The sequence below is a fragment of the Callithrix jacchus genome, chromosome 22 (genome assembly GCF_049354715.1).
Source record: "Callithrix jacchus isolate 240 chromosome 22, calJac240_pri, whole genome shotgun sequence".
Lineage (NCBI taxonomy): Eukaryota > Metazoa > Chordata > Mammalia > Primates > Cebidae > Callithrix > Callithrix jacchus.
In genome coordinates, this window is record NC_133523.1 from 49,161,439 (window position 1) to 49,183,559 (window position 22,121).

General features: G+C 40.0%; 1 protein-coding gene across 7 annotated transcripts; it reads left to right on the forward strand.

The window, feature by feature from the left end:
• Nucleotides 1–143: 143 nt before the first annotated feature.
• On the forward strand, nt 144–20,700 carry ZNF583 (zinc finger protein 583). 7 transcript variants are annotated; one of them, XM_078361675.1, is made up of 5 exons: nt 144–310; nt 3,298–3,396; nt 8,012–8,138; nt 8,394–8,492; nt 17,551–20,700. In XM_078361675.1, the coding sequence occupies exons 2-5, from the start codon at nt 3,388–3,390 to the stop codon at nt 19,026–19,028; spliced, it is 1,713 nt and encodes a 570-aa protein (XP_078217801.1). In that variant the 5' UTR covers nt 144–310; nt 3,298–3,387; the 3' UTR covers nt 19,029–20,700. The 7 variants fall into 7 exon arrangements, with proteins under 7 accessions (XP_078217801.1, XP_078217804.1, XP_008986959.1 ...); XM_078361678.1 differs by having other exon boundaries at nt 8,397–8,492; XM_008988711.5 differs by having other exon boundaries at nt 144–262.
• Nucleotides 20,701–22,121: the final 1,421 nt, after the last annotated feature.

The window sequence follows — 22,121 nt, forward strand, 5'->3', positions numbered from 1 at the left end:
TACTAGGGGACGAGCCGCAGCAGAAACTACCCGGACGGAGCGGCCGGGCCTGCGGCCGCCCGGGACCCTCAACCACCATCCCAGCATCCTCTGCGCCGCGCCGGCCCCGGACTCCATTTCCCAGCGGCCACTGCGGCCTGCCCGAGCGCTCGGGCGCCTTTGTGAGCGCGGCCGGCAGCCAGGATCGAGTCCTGGCCCGGGCCTTGGCCCAGCCCCGGCCTCCAAGGACCGCGCCGAAGGAGGTGCCCACTGGAGGGAGGCGGTGAGGAGCGCGGGATGGAGCGGACGCCGGCAGCGGCCATGCCACCATGTGTGAGACTGAGAATGTGTGACAGTGTGTGAGAATGTGTGTGACAGTACCGTGTGTGACAATGTGAGACAGTGTGTGACAGTGTAAGAATGTGTATGAGACTGTGTACATATGTGTCAGTGTGACACCATCTGGAACAAACGTGGTTCTGTGTGTGACAGTGTGAGACTGGGTGTGAGAATGACTGTGTGACCGTTGCCTGTCTATGCGGGAGACTTTAACTGTGGGGCTGTGTGACACTGTGCGTGTTTAAGACCACATCACCATGTGTGAGACTGAGAATGTGTGACAGTGTGTGAGACGGTGTGTGAGAATGTGACAGTACCGTGTGTGACAATGTGAGACAGTGTGTGACAGTGTAAGAATGTGTATGAGACTGTGTAAATATGTGTCCGTGTGACACCATCTGGAACAAACGTGGTACTGTGTGAGACTGGGTGTGAGAATGACTGTGTGACCGTTGCCTGTCTATGCGGGAGACTTTAACTGTGGGGCTGTGTGACACTGTGTGTGTTTAAGACCACATCACCATGTGTGAGACTGAGAATGTGTGACAGTGTGTGAGACGGTGTGTGAGAATGTGACAGTACCGTGTGTGACAATGTGAGACAGTGTGTGACAGTGTAAGAATGTGTATGAGACTGTGTACATATGTGTCAGTGTGACACCATCTGGAACAAACGTGGTTCTGTGTGTGACAGTGTGAGACTGGGTGTGAGAATGACTGTGTGACCGTTGCCTGTCTATGCAGGAGACTTTAACTGTGGGGCTGTGTGACACTGTGTGTGTTTAAGACCACATCACCATGTGTGAGACTGAGAATGTGTGACAGTGTGTGAGACGGTGTGTGAGAATGTGTGTGACAGTACCGTGTGTGACAATGTGAGACAGTGTGTGACAGTGTAAGAATGTGTATGAGACTGTAAATGTGTGTCCGTGTGACACCATCTGGAACAAACGTGGTTCTGTGTGTGACAGTGTGAGACTGGGTGTGAGAATGACTGTGTGACCGTTGCCTGTCTATGCAGGAGACTTTAACTGTGGGGCTGTGTGACACTGTGCGTGTTTAAGACCACATCACCATGTGTGAGACTGAGAATGTATGACAGTGTTAGACTGTCACTATGTGTAGACCGTGTGTGAACAGTGTGTAAGACCGTGTTACTGTGTGTTTGACCTGTGTGTGGTGGATCATGTAAGTGATAGTGTGTGTGACTTTGTGAACAGATTTTGGCCATGTGTGTAGGATCATGTGAGAATGTGACAGTATGTGACACCATGTCACCGTGTGTGTGATACACTGTGTGATTGTGTACAGTGTGTGGCCATTGGTGTGGGACTATGTGAAACTGCAACAGTGTTTGATAATTTGTGTGACTGTGTGAGACTCACTGTATGTGAAACTTTATGTGAACAGTTTGTGTTATTGGAGTAAGATTGTCTGTGACAGTGTTTGGATTGTGCATGACAGTGTGTGATTATGTGAGATGGAGGGACATTGTGTGACTTAACGCTGTGTGTCATCCAGACAATGAGTGTGACACTGTGACTCAGAGTGGCCTTTATGACCCATTCATTGTGAGAACAGGGCAGGCTACAATGTGGGGGCATGTTCATAGGTTGCCAGGAGAGGTGCCAGAATGAGAGACTCTGTGGTTTGTTGCCTGTGATTTGTGTGGACAGGAAGCTGTGTGGGTGCTTGGAGATGCTGGTGTGTTTTGGGATTTGGGAGACTGCTGTTGTGGTGGAGAGACAGAGGGATTGAGATGAAGGGAAAAGATGGAGAAAGGGAAAGGGGAAGAGGGCTGGAAAGGGAGAGACAGACAGGAACCTCAGCCTTAGGCCTGTAAAGCTGACCACGCTGGCCGCTGCTCCTCTGGCACAGTAGTTGTTCCATCCGTCTCAGTCTCTGGAGGCATGTGAGGAATTTGAGAGGAAACAGGAATGGGAGACCTACGCCGTGCTGTTTATAAAAATAAATGACAGAAAGATGACAATTTATTTAACAAAGATGTGCCAAGCGCTGTGCTAAATGCTTCATGTAAATCATTTCCGAACCCTCCCAGCAATTGATAGGGAATAGTTACCATTTCACCGATAGGGAATCGGGTTTGGAATAGTTACCATTTCACCGATAGGGAATCGGGTTTGGAACAGTTACCAAACTTGCCAAAGGTAGGCTGTTTGAGACCAGGTGTTCTGATCCTGAAGTCTAGTGGCTCTTACCACTAAGTTATGCTGCTTCTTAGGTAACGGCTTTATTCTTCAAGGCAGTGAGGTGTGGTGGACAAGAATTCCTGATAGGGGATTTGGATAACTGTTCATGCATAGCCTGCCCCTCCTTCCCTCTCTCCTTATTTCTCTCTGAGGAAATTGCTGATAAAACTCAAGAGACTGGTTTTCAGGTGCGGGTTGTCATAAGCTAGGACCTGAAGTAGGGTGTCCTGACTCTCTGATGGAGTGTCCACCACACCGTGTAGCCCCTCTGGTACTCACTCTGTGTACAGAGATGCTTTCTCTGAGACATTTCACTTCGTAGCTTTGTCTTTCATCCTTGCAGAAAGGGTGGGCACATATTGCCTTTCAACATCATGATCAGGTGGAAAGGATTAAAAGTTAGCCCTGGTTTCCAGTTTGGCCTAATTACGTATTACCGTGGTGCCTTGGGTAATAATGACTCCGATGAAGAGCCTTCATGTGTGAAAGGGGAAAATCCTGCTTGGTAATGCCATTCTGTAATTGCTGTTTTTGTTTTGAATTATAAATGAGGAGGTAACATGCAGAGAACATGTATGTTGTATTCTTAAGATCCCAAGCATGTGGGTAAAGGAATTGTAAGTTTAGATATAAATGACTTACTTGGTGATACCTCTAATTATTCCTGAGGTTGGGGAAAGAGGGAGAATGAGAAGGAAAGGTTTCTAGGCTGTTGATACTGGGAGCTGCAGGGCGGGCCTGGCATTTTATGGTTTCTTTTCCTTCTCTAGCTCTGCATTCTCAGGTTACTGTCCCTCTCCCAGAGAGGAGCCTACAGGAGTAGGACAGAAGAACTGTCAAATTCTTGAATCCTTAAAGCCATGTCCAAGGTAAGGAAGCATTTCTTCTCTCTTCCCTAAAATGTCATCTTACTTTTTAGGTTATAAGAACATTTTGTTTTTCTTCCAAAATTCTCCAGCCTAACAAGGTTCCATTCATCCAGTGACTCATTTCTCATATCTTGCTTTCCAGTAAAAATAAGTCCCTAAAAGACTAGTTATCGTTTTTATCCACAGCCAGCATGTTTATCTTCATTCAGGAAATAGTTCAGCACCTCCTCTGGGTTTAGTGTTCTGTTGACGCTCTCAAGAGGCAAAATACACTTCACTGTAGTAAGTTGATTCATTTAGATTGAGGTGCATGGTCAGATGTAACCACTAGCATAAATAAAGCTTTCCCAGAGACCTAGGCTTGAAAAGAAGGCAAGACAGGAGGCTTGCTAATACTCATCCATTACTCATAAGTAGTCCTCTTTCTTCTGTGATCTTCCTCCTATGATTAGTACCCTTATCACTTCCTCAACAGAGTAAGATGCCCATGGTGATTTAACGCCACAACATTATTATTGCTCTATTTATAGTTACTGCTTTGGAGCTCATTTGTCCCTGTGTTCTCATGCTTCCGTTTTACTTCCACCTGAAGAACTCTTATTGGTATGTCTTCAAGTGTAAGCCAACACTTTACTTCCACCTTGAATTGTTTTTTCAGTTCAGAAACAATTTGACCCTATTGTTGCTGGGTCAAAGTAGTGCAATGAAAACATTTTTTGAGATTAAGCAGTTTTGTGAAATCCTCAATGGAGAGAACAACTTCTATGAATCGATTTTAAGAAAATAATTCCAGACCTATGCAACATTATAGTAAAAAAATGAAGATTTACTCAGCTGAAAATAAGCATGGGAGTTAGTAAATATGATAGGGCATAATTATACCATGTCATATTACTCAGCCAAGAGAAGTGATACTATAGGTAAGTGAATATATAATCATAGACATAAGTAGAAGGCACCATTTGAACAGATTATGCTAACTGTAAATGATAATTGCTTTAGGAGGCAGGGTGACACAGGAGTGGGTAGGCATGGGGATGAAAGACTTCCAATTCTTTAACTTAAATAGGGAAAAAAATTGGCTGGATGAGGTGGCTCACACCTGTAATCCCAGCATCCTAGCAATTTGGGAGGCCAAGGCAGGAGGATTGCTTGAGCCCAAGAGTTTGAGACCTGCCTGGGCAACATAGTGAGACATCATGTGTATCAAAAAGAAAAAAAAAATTACCTGGGCGTGGTGGTGAGTACCTGTGGTGCCAGCTCCTTGAGAGGCCAAGGTTGGGAGGATCATTCAAGCCTGGGAAGTTGAGACTGCAGTCAGCCATGATTGTAACACTGCACTCCAGCCTGGGTGACAGCAAGATCCTGTCTCCCCTAAAATTAAAAAAAAAAAGTAGGGGGAAATGAAAAATAAAAGAAGGAAGAAATGCTGGATATTATATTTTAAGTTTCTTTAATGATGGCAATTTTTTAAATTAAATCAAAATAAATATAAAAAACATTTGCAAGGTGTTCATGGTCTCATTGGCTGAGAGGAAAATGTCAGATAGGTAAAACACAGAATCCATTAGTTCATGTGTGCAGCTAAAAAATGTCTTTTAGGGACTTCATATAGCAAAAGCTACTTTACTAATGTCTATAGAATAAATGATGTGTGTGGAACACTTTCCTGCATAAAATTTTAAAGAGTTTGCATTGAAGTGTTTGAGTTTCAGTAGAATTGATGATTCGCAGTGCCCAGTTCTATCCTGCACAGGTTTTAATTTTTAAACCCGATTCATATTCCTTTCCTTCTTTGAAGCCACAAGTCACTTCCTCAGATTTCCTTGTATTAAGAAGTGTGTCAGAGATGGACACTTTTTAAACAGCTGACGCATGTAATTGATGTTTCCTGGAGCCATACTTTTGCTTTCTTTATAGAAAACCTCCTTAACATTTTTGTGCATTGTTCAGGCAACATCAGTTAACACTGACTTTTTTTTCCATTTAAAAATGTTTCTGAATTAAATCACTGATGTATTTGAATACTTCTTCAGTAGGCGCATTACTCTGCAAAGAGTAGTGCAAGAGTAGGGGTGATGTTCATATTTGACAACCAACAAGGCAAAGGCACACAGCAGAGCTTATCCTAGCCTGGATCCTGGAGTTTGCTGCCGTGCTGGGCATTTAAGCTTCAGTTGCTGAATTCCTTGTGGGGAAATCTGGTGTGGTCACTAGCAGCACTCAGTCCAGTAGCTGTTTGCCAATGAATGTGGCAATATTTCAGTATTTAAGAAATCAGGACAGCTGTTCAGGTGTGCCACTGAATGCCATCTGTATGTCAGCCCAACTTAAGAGCAGGCTTTGCTCCGTAACATGTCAAAACTAAGACACATATGCCTAACCATACGGCAAGCCCTGATAAGTCTTGAGCTGATTTATCCTGTTAGGAAGAAGACCCATTTTTAATTTTTAGGGCGCAAGCTAGGTCTTGTTCCATGTTATCTTAAAGATCCTTAATTCAACTTGCAGTAGTAGTATTTAAGAGCTGTATTGTAACATTTTAAAAACTCTCTTGCTCATCAGACACAGTTGTGTATGTTTCTCCAGTGAGAGCTGTAGGTATTTTTTGATGCATTTTATTATCAGACTCGGAGACGTTCACTATTTAAGAGAATGAATAGTGCTTAAATTACTATGATTTTGTCTCTTACATAGCATGATTATAAGTTGCCAGCTATCTTTACAACTGAATGGGTTATTAAGAGCTGTTGGTAATCATTTGTTGCCCCTTACACAGTCTCAGGAAAAATTTTATTTCCAGCGGAAATTTGTCCCACATTGAAATAACTTTTATTATACTTCTTTGATTCCTTCTTATAGAGTACTGAGGGTACAGATTCAAACATTTACTATGATATTACTCTTCTTCTCAAGACATTAGATGTCAGAGTCCTTGAGATCAACTTCATTTTATCTGTGACTTTTTTCTTGTTTTGATTCAGATACCTTTTTGTTTGTTTATTTTTAGAAATAGGGTCTTTACCATATTGCCCAGGCCAGACTCAAGCATCCAAGGCAGTCCTCCTGCCTAATCCTCTTGAATACCTGGGACTATAGGCATGCATCACCACACCTGGCCTGATTCAGATACCTTTTGTGACATCAAGCTGCTAGTCATTTAAACCATATGCCTTTCCATTCATTTAAACCATCCACAGGGGAGGACTTTGTGTAAAACAAATATTTAAAATACAACACACACAAGACCTAGGTTGTCATTGTGAAATGTGTAGTGTAAAATGTAAAAAATACATGAGATCCCTGATGTCATCAGCGAGATGAGATGCATCACTTTGACAGCTGGTTGGCAAATGTTGTCTTGGCCAGGCATACATTCAGTGGCATATTTTCTCACATCAGGTGATCTGTCACTCAGCTTCTTGATTGCTCTCTGTTACAGTATACATTTGAGCCATATTTTTGCAAGTCAGTATAAAAGTTTGTTTACTGTTTCTGTTACATATTTATTTAATTTTAGAAAGTCAATGTTATAAGCATTGAACATAATTGTATATATTTTTATGCAGCCCTACTGATTCTCTGGAACATTGACCATTACATTGTACAAAGTTTGGAAAAATGCCAGGTTCAGCCATGTACACCTTATAAAGCTTAACTCTGCCTGTTTCCTTCTTGCAGTTCCTTACTGCCCCAGTGCGTCTGGTTTTCCAATATTGATAAAGAGTCTGGCATTTAGTATGAATAACATATTTTATACTTGATTTACAGTGTTCTGTTATTGTCCAGTTTTGTGCGTGTTATAAATCCTTTCTCCACCAGTAAGATTATGTCTCAAATTGTATACTTTCCATGATAGAATATCAAAACCACAAAGAAGTCATCGAGCAGTTACATGACACATGTTGCTCAAAAGCTAAGATACTGTCAGAAAGGTTTGCTACGTGCAATGTTTCTCTCTAAACGTATACACAATTTTTTTTTTTTTTGAGACGGAGTTTCACTCTTGTTACCCAGGCTGGAGTGCGGTGGCGTGATCTCCGCTCACCACAACCTCCGCCTCCTGGGTTCAAGCAATTCTCCTGCCTCAGCCTCCCTAGTAGCTGGGACTACAGGCACGCACCACCATGCCCAGCTAATTTTTGTATTTTTAGTAGAGACGGGATTTCACCATGTTGGCCAGGATGGTCTCAATCTCTTGACCTCATGATCCACCTGCCTCAGCCTCCCAAAGTGCTAGGATTATAGGCATGAGCCACTGTGCCTGGCCAAGTATAGACAATTTAACGCTTTTTTTTTTTGTGGCAGAGTCTCACTGTTACCCAGGCTGGAGTGCAGTGGCGCGATCTCTGCTTACTTCCAAGTAGCTGACACTACCGGCGCGTGCCACCACGCCCAGCTAAGTTTTTGTATTTTTAGTAGAGACGGGGTTTCACCATGTTAGCCAAGATGGTACCGAGCTCCTGATATTGTGTTCTGCTCGCCCTGACCTCCCAAAGTGCTGGGATTACACAGGCCTGAGCCATCACGCCCGGCCGACAATGTAACTCTTTAACCTAGGCTCATGTGAGGATATGAACACTGGTTGAGTAAGAATGTGTTTATGTCATTTCAGGATTTGGTGACATTTGGGGATGTGGCTGTAAATTTCTCTCAAGAGGAATGGGAGTGGCTGAACCCTGCTCAGAGGAATTTGTATAGGAAAGTGATGTTGGAGAACTACAGGACCTTGGTATCACTGGGTAAGAAAGGCTCCCTGTAATTCAGAATCCATACAGGGGACTAAGCTCCAGCGTAATGTTTGAGAAACCTCTGATGTGCTTCACTAAATTTCCCTTTCGTGTGCTTCCCAAAGTAGGTTGAATCTGTAGAATTGGCAGCTCTGCTTCCCCATTCTTATTCCTCGGCTCCCTTCCAGTATGCTCCCACCTTCTTGATGATGCCGAAACTTGATCTCATCTATAGATGTGCCTAATTCCCATTTTATTTCTTGTAAGCAGGAGTTTCTGTTTCTAAGCCAGATGTGATCTCATTATTGGAGCAAGGAAAAGAGCCCTGGATGGTGAAGAAGGAGGGAACAAGAAGTTCATGCCCCGGTGAGTGAGAGAGAAATGGGGAGATGGAAGCCATTGCCAGGAAAAGCTCAGCACTTCGGCAAGGTTTCAGATCACAACTGACGTTTCCTGGGTAGCTTTTCCTAAAGACTCAAGACCTGGGAAATATGAAGGCACCTTTAGCATGACCTCCTCAGTCTGTTCTCTCTGTCCGTATTCTCTCACAAGTTACTTCTTCTCTCATAACCCATTTTCCTGTTCTTGGATCCAAATGTCACAGCCTCTCCCTGTCCTTGCCTTTTAGTTTTACACAAGTTGCTTCGTTTGATTTTTCAAAAATCCAGGTGCCTATAATCCCAACTCTGTGGGAAGCCAAGGTGGGTGGATCATTTGAGCTCAAGAGTTCGAGACCAGCCTGGGCAACATGGCAAAACTAAAAATACAAGAAAATAAAATTCTCTAGGCCTGGGGGCATGCACATGTAATCTCATCTACGTGAGAGGCTCAGTGGGGAGGATCACCCGAGCCTGGGAGGTGGAGGTTGCAGTCATCTGAGATTGTGCCACTGCACTCCAGCCTGGGCAACAGAGCAAGACCCTGTCTCAAAAAAAAAAAAAAAAAAAAGCCAGGGTTTTGAGTCTTTTTTTCCCTTTCTCAATTACTTATTCCTTTTAGATTGAAGGACTGATGCATTCATTTATTTATTTATTCTTTTACCAAGACTCGTTGACTTTATGTTGTGAGAAGAGCGTTCTGCTAGATTCTTGGAATTACTCAGAGAGGCTTATACACCAGCAAAGCAAAAAGAAAGCCAATTTTATTTTCAAGTCTGGATAACTAGGAGACAGTAACGCTTAATAGAAACAATCAGGAGAATAGGCTGAAAGGAGGAAAGATGCTGAACTTGACTGTGGACATAAGAGAGTTATATTTATGAGATGGCGAGAGTTCCAAGCAAAGAAATGCAACATGCAACTGCTTTAGAAGATAGGGGCTCAGAAAACAGTCTGCTTCAGAGATGTCGGCGTGAGTGAATGGGTTCACTGGTCCTAAAGTTTGAGAGATGAAGCCTGATGCTGAGGCCTTTGTGGGAAAGTGAATCTTTGGCAACGTTCTCATTATCCTCCACGGTAAATGGCATCTCTATAAATATATATATATTTTGGTTATAAACATATATATATTTATTTATTTTTAATATATTTAAGATGGCATCTTGCCCTGTTTCCCAGGCTGGAGTGCAGTGGTTCACTGCAACATCCACCTCCCAGGTTCAAGCAGTTCTCCTGTCTGAGCCTCCGAAGTAGCTGGGATTACAGATATGCACCACCACGCCCAGCTAATTTTCCTGTAATTTAAGTAGAGATGGGGTTTCACCATGTTGGCCAGGATGGTCTTGAACTTGTGATCTCAAATGATCTGCCCGCCTGGGCCTCCCAAAGTGCTGGCATTACAGGCATGAACCACTGCACCCAGCCCTGTCTTTGGTTAAATTTTATGCATTTTAATTTTTCTAGATAATTGTCCTTTTCATTTTTGTTATCAGATTTCATGAATTTGAGCCAATCTATAATTATTTTTCTTGCTTTTTTATCTATAATGGTTTCCAATTTTAATTTCTTATTTGTATAGCTATTCTTCTTTAAAAAGAATATATTTAATTTCTTATTCTGTATAACTATTCTTTTTTTAAAAATATATTTATTAGGTTGCTCTACTCATAAATCAGTTTATTTTTAAAGACATAGCTTATGGATTTATGTAATAGTATCATTCTTTTCCAATTTTCTGTTTTTTCCTTACTAATTCATAAAACTTTTTCTTCTAATTCTTTCCTTTTAATTTTCTTACTTATTTTAATCTCCATAGTGCTGAAATGAGAGCTTAATCTATTAATTTCATTCTTTTATTCAGTAATGAGATTACTAAGGACCATGAATTTTCCTCTAAGTTTATCTTTGTCTGTCTCCTGTGGATTCTGACACTTAGTGTTTTTGTTCATACTGGATAATTACCTCAAAAATATTTTTCTTTCACTCAGAGTTGTTTAAAAGAGAGTTTTCTGGTTTTATTATATTTGCTCAGACAGTATTATTATTAGGGAATTATTTACATATACTAAACCGGATACATATAAATTGTACAGTTTGATGACACTTGCATATACCCATGAAACTGTCACCGCAATGCAGACACATTTAGTATTTCTGTCACCCTAGATTCTTGTGTCTGTTTCCATCTGTCTTCCTCTCCACTCCCAGTTCCAAACAAACGTGAATCTAATCTTTGCCATTTTAGATGAATTTGTATGCAAAGTAAATGGAGTCATACAGTATGTATTTTGTTATGTCTGGCTTATTTCACTCAGCATGGTGATCTTGAAATTCATCCATATTGTTGCATGTATGAATGCAGCATTTCATTTGTCCATTTACCTGTCGATGGACATTTGTTTCCAGTTTGGGGCTATTACAAATAAAGTTGCTGTGTAGCCCTCATGTACAGGACTTTGTGTGAACACATATATGCTTCTGGGTCGGGGGGTAAACAGCTAAGATGGAAGAACTGAGTCATATGATAGGTATACGTTTAACTCTGTTAGAAACTGTCAGTTTTCTGAGGGGATTACACCATTCCTTCTAGCAGTATATGAGACTTCCAGTTAATCCACATCCTCACCAGCTCTTGGTATTGTCAGTACTATTTTTAATTTTAGTCATTCTAATGGTTGTATTATGGCTTTAATATCCATTTCTGGGATGACTAACAATCTTGAGCGTCTTTTCATATGCTTCCTAGCCATGCATGTAACTTTTATGAAGTCTGTTCAAATATTTTGCATGTTTTATTGGATTGTTTCTCTTACGAGTCGTACGAGTTCTGCATGTGGCCTTAAGTTGTCATTTATATGTATTGGCATATATGTATGCCAATTATGGCTTCCTTTTTTGTTTTTCTACTGCCAACTCGGAGGCAAGGTTTGCAACTTTTGTAAAATCCAATTTATTCATTTGTCTCGGTTGATGCTTTTTATGCTATATCTAAGAAATTCTTGCTACTGCCAGGTCACAAAGACATTTTTCTAGGAGTCTTCAAGTTTTAGCTTTTACAGTTAGCACTGTGAACGGTTTTGAGCTGCTCTATGTGCCTTGTGTGAGGTAGAGGTTGGGGTTCATCTGTTTTCTCCGTATGGATATTCAGTCGCCCCAGGCGGTTTTTCAGGAAAGATACCTCTCTCTCATTGCATCACCTTGCGAGTTTTCCTGATCATCACTTGGCCACATGTGTGTGCATCTGGGTCTGGAATCTCTTTTGTTTAATTGATCTGTATGTCTGTTCTCTCAGCAGTTCCATACTGCCTTAATTATTATGGCTTTCTAGTAAGTGCTGATGTCAGATCATGCAATTTGTAAAATTGCCTTGGCTATTTTAGATCATTTGCATTTCATATAAATTTTAGAATGAAGTTGAGAATTTCTGCTCAAACACTAAGATTTTTGTTGGAATTATATTGATTCTATACATCAGTTGAAACAGAACTGATCTCTTAACATTGAGTCTTCTAATATAAATAGGGCTTATTAAGCCATTTCTTAGTCTTTAAAAATGTCTCGAGGTTGAGTGTGATGGTGTGTACCTGTAACGTCAGCTACTTGGGTGGCTGAGTTGGAAAGATTGCTTGAACCCAGGACTTTGAGACTAGCCTGAAAAACATAGCAAGACTCTGTCTGAAAAAGAAAAAGGAAAAATAATAAAATTTATGGTTGTTGTTGTTTGTTTGTTTTTTTTGAGACAGTCTCCCTCTGTCACCTGGGCTGAAGTGCAGTGGTGCGATCTCAACTCACTGCAACCTCTGCCTCCCAGGTTCAGGTGATTCTCATGGCTTAGCCTCTCGAGTAACTGGGATTACAGGCATCTGTCACTACGCCCAACTGATTTTTTGTATTTTTAGTAGAGACAAGGTTTCACCATGTTGGCCAGACTGGTCTCGAACTCCTGACCTTGTAAGTCTCCTGCCTCAGCCTCCCAAAGTGCTGGGATTACATGTGTGAGCCACTGTGCCTAGCCAATAAAATTTATCTTAAGGATACTTGGCAGTATCCACTGTAGTGGTCTCTGTCTTTTAAATTTTTTTTCCTAAGTCTTTAATAGTTTTTTGAGTACTATAATAAATAGCATTTTTAAAAATTCAGTTTTCTAAATGTTTGCCACTAGTATGCAAAAATGTAAATGGATTTTTATTTTAGCTTTACATCTTACGACCTTGCTAGATTCATTTAATAGTTGCCCTCACAGTTATTTTGTAGGTCCATGAGGATTTTCTGGCTGGACAGTCATGCCATCTACAAATACATTTGTTTTTCTTCCTTCTGATCTTTATACCTTATTTTTCTTGATGTATTGCAATGACCAGGACCTCCTGTATAATGTGTAATTGAAGTGGTAATAGGAGATGTACTAGTGCTGTTCCAGTCTCGTGGGGGAATACATTGTATCTTTTACCATTAAGTCAATGTAAGCTGTAAGTTTTTCTTAGGTGTCCTTGATCAGTTTGAAAATATTCCTTTCTATTCCTGGTTTGCTGAGAATTTTTATAATAAATGGGTCAGATACTATTTCTACATCTGTTGAAATGATCATGTGATTTTTTTCTTTACTCTTTTAATATGGTGAATCACACTGATTTTTTTTTAACACAATGTAAACAAATACATTGATTGATTTCCAAATGTGAAACCAATCTTGCATTTTGAGGATAAACTCTCGTTGGTCAAGATGATGCTATTCTTATTTTCCTGGATTTTATTTGCACAGTTTTATTAAAGATTTAGCCTTTTGTACATGTTCTACACTGGTCTGCAGGTTTACTTTCTTATAATTTCTTTTTTTTTTTTTTTTTGAGACGGAGTTTCGCTCTTGTTACCCAGGCTGGAGTGCAATGGCGCGATCTCGGCTCACCGCAACCTCCGCCTCCTGGGTTCAGGCAATTCTCCTGCCTCAGCCTCCCGAGTAGCTGGGATTACAGGCACGCACCACCATGCCCAGCTAATTTTCTGTATTTTTAGTAGAGACGGGGTTTCACCATGTTGACCAGGATGGTCTCGATCTCTTGACCTCGTGATCCACCCGCCTGGGCCTCCCAAAGTGCTGGGATTACAGGCGTGAGCCACCGCGCCCGGCCCTTATAATTTCCTTATCTGGTTTTAGTATCGAGATAATGCTGGCCTTGAGAAAATAAGTCGTTTTATCTTTTTTTATCTTCTGACACCGTTTGGATAAAATGGTGTTACTTATTCCTTCAATATTGGATAGAATGCACCAGTGAAGACACAGGGGCCTGAAATATGTTTTACACAACACCTTTAATGGACATGGAGTTATTCAGGTTTTCTGGTGTTTGTTGAATCAGCTTTGGTAGGTGTATCTTTCAAGAGATTTCTGTTTCATCTGAGTTGTCCAATTTATTAACATTTTTAACAAATGGCCGTAGGATGTGTAATGGTAACTCCTCCGGTGTTGCTGACTTCTGTTCTTTTTTCCTTGACAACTCATGTTTTAAAAGAACCTACTTTTGGTTTTATTTTCTCTGTTGTTTCTTTTCTATTTTGTTAATTTTCTTTCTTAACTTTTTTCTTTTGTCTACTTTCCTTAAGTTTACTTTGGTCTTTTCCCAACTTCTCGAGGTGACATCTTAGATGATTGATTTTTAGACTTTTAGTTATTTTCTAATAAAAGCATTTGAAAACTGTAGATTTTCCTTTAATTAAGTGCCATTTTAGCTGTTGATATGTTGTATTCTCATTATCAATCAAGATATTTTTTAATTTCTCTTGTTACACTTTTCGACCCATGATTTATATAGAAATGTATTGTTTAGTTCCCATATGTTTGGAGTTTACTAGTTATTATTGATTTAAAAATCAATAACCTCTAACCTCTGTTGAGGTTAGACAGCATACCCTCTTCAGTTTCGGTACTTTTGAATTTATGAATTTTGAATTTTGGTTTATGCCCCAGCATATAGTCTATCGTACTTACTGAACACACCGTGTGCACTCAGACACATATCGTACAGATGTAGGGTGTAGCATTGTATAAATGTAAATTAGATGAAAGTAGTTAACCCTGTTGAGATCCTCCTTGTTACAATTTTTTCCTAGTTTTGTCAGTTTCTGAGCAAAGCATGTGTTATTCATCTATTATAGCTATAGGATTACATATTTCTTACATTTTCAATTTCTGTTGTATGTGTTTTGAGGCTTTATATTAGGTGCACATACATTAAGGATTATTTCTTTCTGATGAATTGGTCCTATTATTACCATATGTCCCTTTTTCTTTGGTAATACTCACTTTTAAAATCTATTTTATCTGATATGAATATAGTCAGTCTAGCCTTATGCTTACTGTTTGCATGTTACATTTTATCTATTTACTATTTATTTGTAATGTATTCTTGGATGTTATGTGAGGTTTCTCTTTTTTTGGACGGAGTCCTACTTTGTCACCCAGGCTGGAGTTCAGTGGCACCAATCTTGGCTCACTGCAACCTCCACCCGCTGGTTCAAGCAATTCCCCTGCCTCAGCCTTCCGAGTAGCTGGGATTACAGGCACATGCCACCACACCTGGCTAAGTTTTTTTGTATTTTTAGTAGAAACAGGGTTTCACCATGTTGGCCAGATTTGTATCAAACTCCTGACCTCAGGCAATCCATCTGCCTTGGCCTCCCAAAGTGCTAGCATTAAACAGCATGTAATTGTGTCTTTCATTTTGTCAATTCCTGTAAACTGCCTTTTAACTGAATAAGTAGTTCATTAATTAATTATTTCTATAATTTGAGTTGGGTTCACTATTGTTTTCTCTTTGTCAGAAAATATTTCCTCATCTTTTTTCATCTTCTGGGATGTTTGAATATTTTCATAATTCCATTTTAATTTATCTGCTGACTTGTTATACTTTTTAATACTATGCGTGTAGTGGGTGCTGTAGGGCTGTGGTGCTCAAAATGTGGTCTTGAGACAAGCAGCTTCACCTGGGAACTTACTAGAAATGAAGATTCTCAGCCCTCAACCTCCACTAACTCAACCAGAAACTCTGCATGGGTATAGCAAGCTGTATTATAGCAAGTTCTGTAATTCTGAGACACTCCAAAATGTAAGCATGATGCCAATAATGATTATATCTATCCTTCACTTTTCAGTCTAATGGGAATTAGTATTTATCAATGACTAAACCTGTGTTTTTACTTCATTATTATAGTTTATCAACTTCATTCTGGGTTAATGAGGTCAGTGCTCCTTGGCCGTCATTTCCTATTTCTTTTTTACCCACAAGTCTTCAGACTTTAATCTTCATCTTGACTTTCTATAGGGCATTCATGAGTGTGATTTGCAATTGTTTAGAGAGGAAAGTGGAATTTAGAAGGGCACTGAGGCAGCACAACAGAGTTAGCAGCCTCAATTTTTTTTTTTTTTTTGAGACGGAGTTTCGATCATTACCCAGGCTGGAGTGCAATGGCGCGATCTCGGCTCACTGCAACCTACATCTCCTGGGTTCAGGCAATTCTCCTGCCTCAGCCTCCCAAGTAGCTGGGATTACAGGCATGTGCCACCATGCCCAGCTAATTTTTTGTATTTTTAGTAGAGATGGGGTTTCACCATGTTGACCAGGATGGTCTCGATCTCTTGACCTCGTGACCCACCCACCTCGGCCTCCCAAAGTGCTGGGATTACAGGCTTGAGCCACCGTGCCCGGCCCAGCAGCCTCAATTTAAGTATGTTGCCTTCAGATTCTTTTCCTTCCAAATCTCATTATCCACTATAATAGTCAGTTTAGTGGTAACATTCCATTTGATTTCAGACATTTACCCCATTGATGCAAGCATGTCATTCTAATAAGAGGATGAATTAGTGTGGTGTTTTATGTATTATTGATTCCAAAGATACTAAGCACCTTCTATCTGTCCAGGCTATTTTAGGCAATGGGTATTCAAGGGTGAGAACAGAAGTTCCTACACATGAAAGCTTACATTGTAGTGATAATGGAGAGTAAGTTAACATATGATATGACATTAAATAAGTTAAGTGCTATGAAGTGCAAAGCAGGAGAATAGAAACATAAGAGTGTGTAATACTTTATATTGGCTGTTCAGGAAAGGCTGTACTAAGGAGGTACTGTGTGAACAGAACCTCAAATGAAGAAGTGCATGGAGAGAAGGGATCAAGCAGATATCTGTGGAAAGTGCTTCTCAGGTAGAGAAACAGCAAGTCTGGTGTTCCTAAAGTGGAAATAAAGTGAATTCCCATATGACTAAAGTGGATTAAGCAAGCAAGAGAGTAGTAGAAGATAAGTTCAGAGAACATCAAGTCATAAACCACGGTAGGACTTTGGGTTTTATTATAAATGTAAGAAACTAGAGGAAAATCTAAAGCAGAAAAATGAAGTGATCTGATTTGGAGTTGGACAGGGGAACGCAGATTATGTTCTGTGCTAGGTTAGTAAGACCAAGAAGTTTGATACAAAACTAAAAGGCATCTTAGCTTCAGGAATCAATTGAAAATTTACATATGGTGGGAATGAATTGATTACATAGAAAATGATTTTCAGGAAGACTTTTTTCTAACTGTGGATGTTTACCCACAGAGTTTTATGAACAATGTGAAGAATCGTAAAGTTTTATGTGTATCCTAATAAGGATATTAATACTGCCTAGTGTTGTTTTTAGGCCTGGGATTTCAATGGAGGTTTTTAGTCATATTAACATCATAAAACTGGCTTACTAAAGATAACTTAACTTGAATGCAAGACAACCTATGACAAAGGAGGAAAGGCATTTGAAATCTGTTATTAGATATAAAAAGATGATTGTGATTTTAGATGACCAACTTAATTGTTTTGTTCTTATAATTACCTTACTGGTTGTCAATTATTATTTCCTTAATCAACTCTCTTAAGTTCTTATTATTTATAATGTCATTATTTTAGAATGCATTATAGGCTTTTAAATCCTTGAACTTATGTATTTTATTCACGTTTTTGTTTTAGAAATTTCTTCTAGTGAATAAATACAAAAGACATTTCTTTCTTGATGTCTTTTAGATTGGGAGTATGTATTTAAAAACAGTGAATTTTCATCAAAGCAAGAGACATATGAAGAGTCATCCAAAGTTGTGACAGTGGGAACAAGACATCTTAGTTATGCCTTTGACTACCCTAGTTTGAGAGAAGACTGTCAAAGTGAGGACTGGTATAGGAACCAGTTGGGAAGTCAAGAGGTACATCTTAGTCAATTAATCATCACTCATAAAGAAATCCTTCCAGAAGTTCAAAGTAAAGAATATGACAAACCTTGGCAAACATTGCCTCAGGATACAGTCTTCGGTACGCAACAGCGTTTTCCCACCAGAGAAAAAGAACATAAGCATGAAGCACAAAAGAAAGGGTACCGAAAAAAATCTGTTGAAATGAAACAAAGGAAAGTCTATATGGAAAAGAAACTTCTGAAATGTAATGACTGTGAGAAAGTCTTCAACCAGAGCTCTTCCCTTACTCTTCATCAGAGAATTCATACTGGAGAGAAACCCTATGCATGTGTCGAATGTGGGAAAACGTTCAGCCAGAGTGCAAACTTGGCTCAACATAAGAGAATACATACTGGGGAGAAACCCTATGAATGTAAGGAATGCAGGAAAGCCTTCAGCCAGAATGCACACCTTGCCCAACATCAGAGAGTTCATACTGGAGAGAAACCTTATCAGTGTAAAGAATGTAAAAAAGCCTTCAGCCAGATTGCACACCTGACTCAACATCAGAGAGTTCATACTGGAGAGAGACCTTTCGAATGTATTGAATGTGGAAAGGCCTTTAGTAATGGTTCATTTCTTGCTCAGCATCAGAGAATTCATACAGGAGAGAAACCTTACGTGTGTAATGTGTGTGGGAAAGCTTTCAGCCATCGTGGGTACTTAATTGTACACCAGAGAATTCATACTGGAGAGAGACCCTATGAATGTAAGGAATGTAGGAAAGCCTTCAGCCAGTATGCACACCTCGCTCAACATCAGAGAGTTCATACTGGAGAAAAACCTTATGAATGTAAAGTATGTAGGAAAGCCTTCAGCCAAATTGCATACCTTGACCAACATCAGAGGGTTCACACTGGAGAGAAACCCTATGAATGTATTGAATGCGGGAAGGCCTTTAGCAATAGTTCATCACTCGCACAACATCAGAGAAGTCATACTGGAGAAAAACCCTATATGTGTAAGGAATGTAGGAAAACATTTAGCCAGAATGCAGGCCTTGCTCAACACCAGAGGATTCATACTGGAGAGAAACCTTATGAATGTAATGTTTGTGGGAAAGCCTTTAGCTACAGTGGATCTCTTACTCTACATCAGAGAATTCATACTGGAGAGAGACCCTATGAATGTAAAGATTGCAGGAAATCTTTCAGGCAGCGTGCACATCTTGCTCATCATGAGAGAATTCATACTATGGAGTCATTCTTGACTCTTTCCTCCCCCTCCCCCTCCACATCTAATCAGTTGCCAAGACCTGTAGGTTTCATCTCCTGAATTTGTCTGGAATCTAACCTCTTTAATTCATTTCCATTTCATCATCCTTGTCCAATGCACATTAATATATTTGACATGGGATACTCGAGTAGCTTTTCAGTTGGTCTCCTTGTATTCACCATGTCTCTGTCAGCTGTCCACATTGCAGCCAAATTTGTATTTAAAAAAAATATGTTTAATCTCATTTCTCCCTCGTTAAAATTCCTCAGTGACATCTCATGGATTTTAAGTTAAAGCACACATTCCTCAAAATAGCCTAAAAACCTAGCTTCTAATACCCTTTCCAGGCTACCTTCCAAAGTCCTATCTTGGGTCACTATCCATCTCATTCTCTGAATTCTTATCCAGGATTAAGACACATAATCTAGGATCAAAAAGATCTGGGCGTCAATCTTTGCACTTCCATTTTCTAGCCCTCTAATTTGGAGGCAACATTTTGTGCTTTGTAAGCTTCAGTCTTATTTATAGTGTGGGAATAATAATGTTTCTACCTCAAAAGTTAATAGAAGAATGAAATAATGCATGTAAATTGCTCAGCAGCGTGCCTAGCATAATTACTAAAATATTACTGTAAAGTAGAAAGAGAACCATGCTATACATAGAAGACCCAATCATCTCAGCCATGATTATCTCAGAAATACAAAGAGATGCAGCAGCTCAGGACTGAGAGATTGTGGAGACTTTTTTTTATTAGGAATGCTAGTAATTTTTCTAAAGGTAGGTGAGGAAGGAGGGTATCTAGTACAGTGGGATTGACATTAGAGTCCACGATATAGGGTAAGATGGTGGCTTCTATCACAGCATTCACGAGATATTTAACAGTTCTGAGAAACTAGTGTCTTATTTAAAAAGGCTTTTTTTTTGAGACAGAGTGTTGCTCCGTTGCCCAGGCTGGAGTGTAATGGTGCAGTCTCAGGTCGCTGCAGCCTCTGCCTCCTGGATTCAAGCACTTCTCTCAACTCAGCCTCCTGAATAGCTGGGATTATAGGCACGTGCCACCATGCCCAGCTATTTTTTGTATTTTAAGTAGAGACAGGGTTTCACCATGTTGGCCAGGCTGGTTTCTAACTCCTGACATCAGGTAGTCTGCCCACCTCAGCCTCCCAAAGTGCTGGGATTACAGGCGTGAGCTACCGTGCCCGGCCTAAAAAGTCATTTTTAATAAGACAGTTTACTGAGATGTATTCATCATCTACATGTCAACAAAGGCAAAATCAAAATTAAAAGGAAAACTTAATCAGTAACCAATGAAGAGTAGAAAATAAAGTATAAGTTTGAACACCTGTCCTAAATCTGGGTGAATGAATTATATCAAACCTGTGTCATTTAAAATAATAAAGGTTGTTAAATTACTAAAATTTCAAAACTAATGAAGAAACCAAAACTATGGGTCAGTACTCATAAACTGGCCCACAATTGTGTATGCATCAAATTTAAAATACATAAGAATACCTTCAGCAGGCCATGTGTTTTCCATTTCTCCAACATTAAAACCACTCCCTGATCCTTTACATCTGAGCTCTTTTAACATTAATTCCTGACTGACTGCAGAAGTCTTTTGGCTTATAATCCATGTAGTAACCAATTCACATATGACTCTAGATACAAATAGAATGATGAAAATTTAATGTAAGATGAAAAGGAAGATGAATAAATATTCTTTATATGGTAAGACTGATTCGCCGTCATACAGATGTCAGGAGCCCATAAATTACAGATTCCACCTAACAGAATTCTAATAAATTTTGTAACATTTTAACATGTATGTGTATACATACATATTCATGCCGTTACACCTATGAAGAAAATATATAACAAAAGTGACATATCACATCAGTGGTTTAGCAGTATTGGAACAATCCATCCTGCTCTATACAACAATTCTTTCCATATGTGAAAGTTACTTTCATGTGGTTCATCTAAATTTGGAACAAAGAGTGATTAAAGAACTCTATGACACACTCTAGTCATGGAATGAGAACGGCCTTCCTAAACATGACATTCAGAAGCCTCCCCACCTCCTGATAACAAGTCACAGGTTAGACTGCATAATAACTTTATATAGTATAAACAAAGATAAAATTATTTTTTAATTGAAACAGAGTCTCAATCACCAGGCTGAAGTGCAGTGGCAGGATCCTGGCTCACTGCAACTTCTGTTTTCCGGTTTCAAGCAATTCTCCTGCCTCAACCTCCCGAGTAGCTGGGACTACAGGCACGCACCACCACGCCTGGCTAATTTTTTGTACTTTTTGTAGAGACCGGGTTTCACCATGGTGGCCGGCATGGTCTTGATCCCTTGACCTCGTGATCCGCCTGCCTCAGCCTCCCAAAGTACTGGGATTACAGGCGTCAGCCACCGAGCCCGACCAGATAAAATATTTTTAAAGCGGCCGGGTGTGGTGGCTCAAGCCTGTAATCCCAGCACTTTGGGAGGCCGAGGCGGGTGGATCATGGGGTCGGGAGGTCGAGACCATCCTGGTCAATATGGTGAAACCCCGTCTCTACTCAAAATACAAAAAAATTAGCTGGGCATGGTGGCGTGTGCCTTTAATCCCAGTTACTCAGGAGGCTGAAGCAGGAGAATTGCCTGAACCCAGGAGGCGGAGGTTGCGGTGAGCCGAGATCGCACCATTGCACTCCAGCCTGAGTAACAAGAGCGAAACTTCGTCTCAAAAAAAAAAAAATATTTTTTTCAAGCTACAAATGGGAGAAAATTATGCAGCACATATAAACTATGGAATTTGTATCCTTAACATAAAATTGCTCATAAAAATCCCTTAGGAAATGACACTTTTTCCCCAGCTCATAGTCTAAGGATATGAAGAGGTAACAGGTGACCAATAAATATGTGGTAAGTACCCTATGATCAGAAGAAATACAGTTTAGACCAATGAAATACTACCTTTTCAATATCAGATTAATAAAAATTTGCATTGAAAGCATAGGAAAGGAGATACTATGCACTAATTTAAAAGAGCATGCGTTTGTACAAACTTTATGGTAGGCAGTTTGTCAACTTCATAATTTTAATTGGGAAAAGTAGAATTTTATTTCGAAGTTCAAAACTTGGAACACAATGTTGTCGTTCCC